The following is a 6,425-nucleotide window of genomic DNA, read 5'->3' on the forward strand; positions in this document are numbered from 1 at the left end:
TTTTTTTTTTTCATTTTTTTTGCCTTCGCTCTCTCTCCCTCCTCCCTCCCCCGATGAACCTCTCTCCTCGCTCTGCACTTTGCACGAGAGAGCCCAGAGGAAAGGCACCATGAAGTGTTAAAAATAACAAAACAAAACAACAACAACAACAAATTTACTCGCAACAACACCAGCTAACACTTCCAGCTGCGGTTCGCGAGCTGCGAAAGAGAGCGAGAGGAGAGAGAGAGAAGGGAGGGAGAGAGGAGGAAAAAAAAAATCCCTCTATGCAAAAGGCGAATAGCGAGAGCCCCGCGCTCTGATGCATCAGCGGAGCCTCTGCGAGGGATAACGCGGAGCGGGAGAGGAGCCGCCGGGGCGGACCGGAGCGGAGGCAGAGCAGGAGAGCGGAGCGGAGCTCGCCAAAAATCAAGCTGGCTCACCCGGTGGCGACTCAGAGCAGCCCCCTCGCTCCCGGAGCGCACCCTTTCTGGAGGACTCTCGGCAGCAAAAGGATGGCATCAGAGCTGGCGATGAGCAGCTCCGACCTGCCCACCAGTCCCCTGGCCATGGAATATGTTAATGACTTCGATCTGATGAAGTTTGAAGTGAAAAAGGAGCCGGTGGAGACCGATCGCATTATCAGCCAGTGCGGCCGCCTGATCGCCGGGGGATCGCTCTCCTCCACCCCGATGAGCACGCCCTGCAGCTCCGTGCCCCCGTCCCCCAGCTTCTCGGCGCCCAGCCCCGGCTCCGGCTCCGACCAGAAGACCCACCTGGAAGACTACTACTGGATGACGGGGTACCCGCAGCAGCTCAACCCGGAGGCGCTGGGCTTCAGCCCCGAGGACGCGGTGGAGGCGCTGATCAACAGCAGCCACCACCCGCTGCCCGGCGCCTTCGATGGCTATGCTAGAGGGCAGCAGCTGGCCGCGGCCGCCGGCGGCTCCGTGCCGGCCGAGGAGATGGGCTCGGCGGCCGCCGTGGTGTCGGCGGTGATCGCCGCGGCGGCGGCGCAGGGCGGCGCGCCCCACTACCACCACCACCACCACCACCCGCACCACGGCGGCGGCGGCGGCGGCGGCGGCGGCGGCGGCCTCCACTTCGACGACCGCTTCTCCGACGAGCAGCTGGTGACCATGTCGGTGCGGGAGCTGAACCGGCAGCTGCGGGGCGTCAGCAAGGAAGAGGTGATCCGGCTGAAGCAGAAGAGGAGGACCCTCAAAAACAGGGGCTATGCCCAGTCCTGCCGCTTCAAGAGGGTCCAGCAGCGGCACGTCCTGGAGTCGGAGAAGAACCAGCTGCTGCAGCAAGTGGAGCACCTAAAGCAGGAGATCTCCAGGCTGGTCCGGGAGAGGGACGCCTACAAGGAAAAGTACGAGAAGCTGGTCAGCAATGGCTTCAGAGAAAACGGATCCAGCAGCGACAACCCTTCCTCTCCAGAGTTTTTCATGTGAGTTCCCACAGCCTTGCCACCTTAACTAAAAGTTCTCCGTGTGAGTTGTTGTTGGGGGCTTTGCTAGAGCCACAACCCCGCTTGCCACCTTCTATTACCTTTTTTTTAAAAAAAAAACAAAAACTCAAAACAATTTTAAAACAAAGTTGTTTTTTGGGTTGGTTTTTGGTTTTTTTTTTTTTTTTTTTTAAGGTGGGCTGGCTCCGTGTTGGCCAACCTAAAGTTCTACATGAGTTTTCTTTCTGTTTATTATTATTATTATTATTATTTTTATTCTTTTTGTGGGGGCTTGCTGTTGTGTTATTTTTTTTTTCATTTGAAAGATCCAACTCGCCACCAACTCAGTTCTTCATATGAAGCTTGCTCTTCTTTGAAACCTGCCATCCACATTATATATATATTTTTAAGTTCATGAGGTTTTTTTCTTTTGAGCTTGCTGTGTCCAAAAAGTCAGATTTTTTTTTTTTGCCATCCTGAGTTCTTCATATGAGATTTGAGCTTTGCAAAAAGAAAAATAAAATTKAAAAAAAAATTAAAAACTAAACAAAACAAAAAAAATACAAAAAAAAAGGTGAGAATTTTAGACTCCAGCTTGCTGAGTTCCATCAGTTTTTAGCGTTGTTGTGCAAAACTAGAGATATGCCTAGATCAACCTGCCAAAATCAAGCCTGCATCAACCTTCGGTGTGTTCATGTGAGTTTTGGCCTTAATCTGCCAAACGTGAGACTTTAGTCTGCCATTAGAATCCCATACTCATCTCATGCATTACGCTTGCTATTTTGTCTTAGCAACAATGAACTATAACTGTTTCGAAAGACTATGAAAAAGAGACATTATATTAATAAAAAAAAAACCCTGCATGCTGGTCATGTACGGTATAATTATTTTTTTTTCTTTTGCTTGGAAATGGACTTTTGGAGACTATTATGGCATGGCATTCATCCTTTTGTTTTATTGCCTCATCACTTTTTTGGGTTGAAAGCAAAAAAGTGCAACCTTTGATCTTCCTCCTCCTCTTCCTCCCATTAAAGTTTGCATCTGCTCTAAAACTGCTTTGAGTTACTCAAAACTTCAGACTTCCTTTTAAATGCACTGAAGCATTCCCTCTCAAAAAACCTGCCAGAATGGATTTTGGTAATCTAATGTGGCAAAAAAAATTTAAAAAAAACAAAAACGCATAAAGAACTTTTGGAAAGATGTCCAAAAACAAAATTCACATCCCACTTGGGGGGGACATTGAAACCATGCTGTTGCCTAAAAACAGTCTAAAATTAATTTTAAGTGATCTGCCCCATTTTTTTTTCCTTTTGCATTTGGTCATTGTCAAATGTGGAATGCTCTGGGTTCCTAGTATATAATTTAATTCTAGTTTCTGTCATCTGTTAGCCCAGTTAAAATGTATGCTACAGATAAAGGAATGTTATAGATAAATTCGAAAGAGTTAGGTCTGTTTAGATGTAGATTTTTTTTTTAAAGATTGATGCACTAAATTGTTTACTGTCGTGATGTAAAGGGGGGTAGAATTTGCAACGGGACTGTTTTAAAAAGTAGTTTATGCAGCATGTGCTTGCAACTTAAATATAAGTTGGGTATATGTAGTCCTTGCTATACCACTGACTGTATTTGAAAACCAAAGTATTAAAAGGGGGAGGCACCCCTGTTTATATCTATAGGGGTATTTTACATTAAAAATGTATGGGTTGTTGTTTTGGGTTTTTTTTTTTTTTTCAAAATTGAAGTATTTGGGACTGAATTGCACTAAGATATAACCTGCAAGCATATAATACAAAAACAACAAAAAAAAAAATTACGAACCTGTTTAGAACGCTAATACAATTTATGCAGTTATAAAGATGGCATTACTGCACAGTTTTAAAATGATGCAGATTTTTTTACAGTTGTATTGTGGTGCAGAACTGGATTTTCTGTAACTTCAAAAATTCCACAGTTTTAAAGGCAATAATCCGTAAATTTTATTTTCAGGGACTGATATCCTGTCTTTTAAAAAAAAAATGGAAAGTAAATCTTACCACAATAAATATAAAAAAATCTTGTCAGTTACTTTTTCTTTTACATATTTTGCTGTGCAAAATTGTTTTATATCTTGAGTTACTAACTAACCACGTGTGATGTTCCTATGTGCTTTTCTTTCATTTTCAACTCTATGGTTATATCAAAAGAGAGAATAATCTACAATAATAAACTGCATTTTTTTGATTCCGTACTCAGTTTCTTAGTCTGTAGTTTAAAGTTCCATAACTCCGAGCGCAGTACTTCAGCGTGCTGCCTGCYGAAGGGGCGATGCTGACCCAAGGGCTGGACTCGATAATAGTGCAGGAGGGGAGAAGGAAAAGGATAGCTTCGTGTAAAACGGAAAATTGTCACCTGCTAGAAATCGAGTTCTCTTTCAGGTAGATGAAAAACGTGAGCTTTCAGGTGCTGCTTCTGACTTCTCAGTAGTGCAGTGAGGGCAGTTTCAGTGACTCAGATCATCCCATCAAGTTCTAGGACATCTCAATGGGGAAGTCTGCTTAAAAACCTGATGACACGATATGGCCCTGTATTTTGATTGTTTTATGATGGAGTGAAGTGAAAGAGAAGACTTCACATCCTCTTATCATCTGATCCCAGCTAAGCATGCCTGTCTCTAGTAAGAGATGACACTGCATCAGGCTTGGCTTGTCAGTCACTTAATGCTAGATCGAAAGATTTCTTACCATTTAGGTCCATRCTGCCTCCTTTTTTTCTTTTCTTTGCTTTTTTACCCCTCTTTTTTCTTTTGTTAACCCTGTAGATATTTTTGGTTTTGTTTTGGGTTTTGTTTTGTTTTGTTGTTTTTTTCTTTTGCTACAGGCCTTAGAAAGTCCAGAGAGAGCTGAGGAGCAGAGAAAAAAAAAACCCAAAGGACTTCCTCCAACTTTTGAGAGTTATTTGTTCTAAACAATCAATCCCAAAGGTTAATGTGCTAGAAACGTTCAGGTCTCTGAGCCCCTCTTCACTACAGCTCTSCATGTCAAAGGGCATTTCAACTTTGAAAAGGCTCCTCAAACCCTCAACCCAGTTCGTTTAAAGCCACCTTTCCCTGAGAGCCTCCAGTGTCCGTTGGCAGAGTGCTGTCCTGYTCTTTGAATGGGATTATCTGCCCAGTTTGTGTGAGAGGCAGAGGCYTCTCTGAAGGATGCTCCAGCCTCTCCAGGATGGGGGGTTTATCTCCAGACRCAGGCTCATAAATCAAACACTTTTTTTTTCCTTTGTGTTTTTCCCCCTGCTGTTGGTGCAACTCACTCCCAGCAATAAGGTCATCCCTCCCGGGGGCTGGTGGCCCTGAAGGGACAGAACCTGTTGCCATCCCTCTGCCCAGCTGGTCCAGCCCCTGTCGAGGGTCGAGCTGCAAGGTCAAGGTGCGGCTCTGAGCCCTCCTGCACCCATGAGAGCCTGTGTCAGTGAGCCCTGGCTGCTGCTGGAGGTCACTCTGCTCCTGCGGAGGTCCCTTTGGAGGGGATGGACACCAGCTTCTCTGTTGGTCATAGCAGGGATCGGTGGCTTGGTCTCCAAAGCCGATGCTGTGTCTCACCCCTCCCCAGTGCCRGGGCACCAACCTGCCCTTTGGCATCTGACCTGCTGTTGCACCAGGGTTTGAGTAATGGTTCAAGCTCCAGATTCTGGTTAATTCGAGTTCCATTTTCTGGTTAATGTGTAATCTGTGGGTAAACTGGTTGCTATTGGCCGAGCAGGGAATTATCTCCTCTCATAAAGACAAGGGTGCTCGTTATTTTGTCTCCCACCTTCCCTTCCCTGACTGAGCCCTTACCGATGCCCAGGGTTTTTTTTTTTCAGGGGCACGCTTCAAAGCTTTGCTGTTGCTCTTGCTGAGAGCAAGGAAGGGAAGGGACAAGGCCTGTCATCAGCAGAGCCCCCGCTGAAGTGGCACTGCAGCCCCCAAGGGAGCACAGAACCCCAAGCTGCCTGGAGCCAGGAYCACTTCTGGTCCAGCCTCATCCCTGCACCCTGCTGTCACTTCAGGCTTCCTTGCAGACCAAGTTAGGAGCAGGCAAAAGGATTTTAAAAGTACTCTGAATTTGACTGAGTGGTGAAGAGCAGGGAGTGCACTGCTGCCTCCCTGAAGTGTCTTCTTTCTCGGAGGAAAAAAACCAAACATCCTATTTGAAAGATTTGARAGATAAGAGAAAACCTTCCTAGAAACAGACTTCCTAGAATAGGGTGACAAAGAGAAAATTCCCATCACACGCCCAACCTGAGAGGGAAAAAAAAAAGCTTTCTCCCAGTTTGGTATTGTTATGACAATCTTGCTTTGCAAATTAAAGAAAAACACAGCCTTTCTTAGGCTGTACTTGAATTTCAGCCTGAAACACACCAACTGGCCAACTGAAGGGRAAAATAATTAGGTACACATTTTAATATTCACTAAAGCAAAGTGGGTATTGGGGTTCTCTGTATGAGTCATTGCAGGGGAGCGCCCACCTTTGCCGTAGGACTGCTTGCTGAGGACTAATTGGAACCGCTCTGCTCTGAATAACCTACATTCATTAATCACCCTTTGCTTGACTCTGGCCTCAATCCTGCTGCCATTGAACTCGGAGGTGCAATCCCTGGRGATTTCAAAGGGGAGCAGTACCCCACTGTTCTCCCGCAGGTAAAAAGAAGGGGGAATGCTGCCCGAGCCAGGCAACTGGGTGTCAAAATGTGTGCGTGCTCTTAATCTCCCCATCACTAACAACATCCTATTTTCCCCATAGCCCTGTAGTGCTTTCCCATTTATTAACTACATTACAAAGAACTTTCATGTGACTGGTGCTGGGAGATACGTGCACAGATAGCAGCCCTTTGCTGGCTGGGAATTGGTGTTACCTGGGGCTCAGCCCCTCTCCTCCTTCCCCAGCCCACCTTGCCCCTAAACCTTTTTTATTTCCACCCCCTAAAATGAAATACAATGCTCTGCCCAGCCTCCAGGCTTCTGCTGAGCAGAGTC

The 6,425-nt window shown here is 46.0% G+C and overlaps 1 protein-coding gene across 3 annotated transcripts in view; it reads left to right on the plus strand.

Annotated features, from left to right (window-relative positions):
- Positions 1 to 6: 6 nt before the first annotated feature.
- MAF (MAF bZIP transcription factor) overlaps positions 7 to 6,425 on the plus strand; it is a 183,606-nt gene continuing 177,187 nt past the window's right edge. For 2 of the 3 annotated variants that reach the window (XM_057372538.1, XM_057372537.1), the window contains exon 1: positions 7 to 1,432. In XM_057372538.1, coding sequence (XP_057228521.1) covers positions 495 to 1,432 — 938 coding nt within the window. In that variant the 5' untranslated portion in view covers positions 7 to 494. Of the gene's footprint in view, positions 1,433 to 5,272; positions 6,414 to 6,425 lie in introns of those variants that run through there. The other variant, XM_057372536.1, reaches the window with a different exon arrangement.

This window comes from Malurus melanocephalus, unplaced genomic scaffold (assembly GCF_030028575.1).
Source record: "Malurus melanocephalus ecotype Western Australia unplaced genomic scaffold, MMel_1.1 scaffold_173, whole genome shotgun sequence".
In the NCBI taxonomy this organism is placed as follows: Eukaryota; Metazoa; Chordata; class Aves; order Passeriformes; family Maluridae; genus Malurus; species Malurus melanocephalus.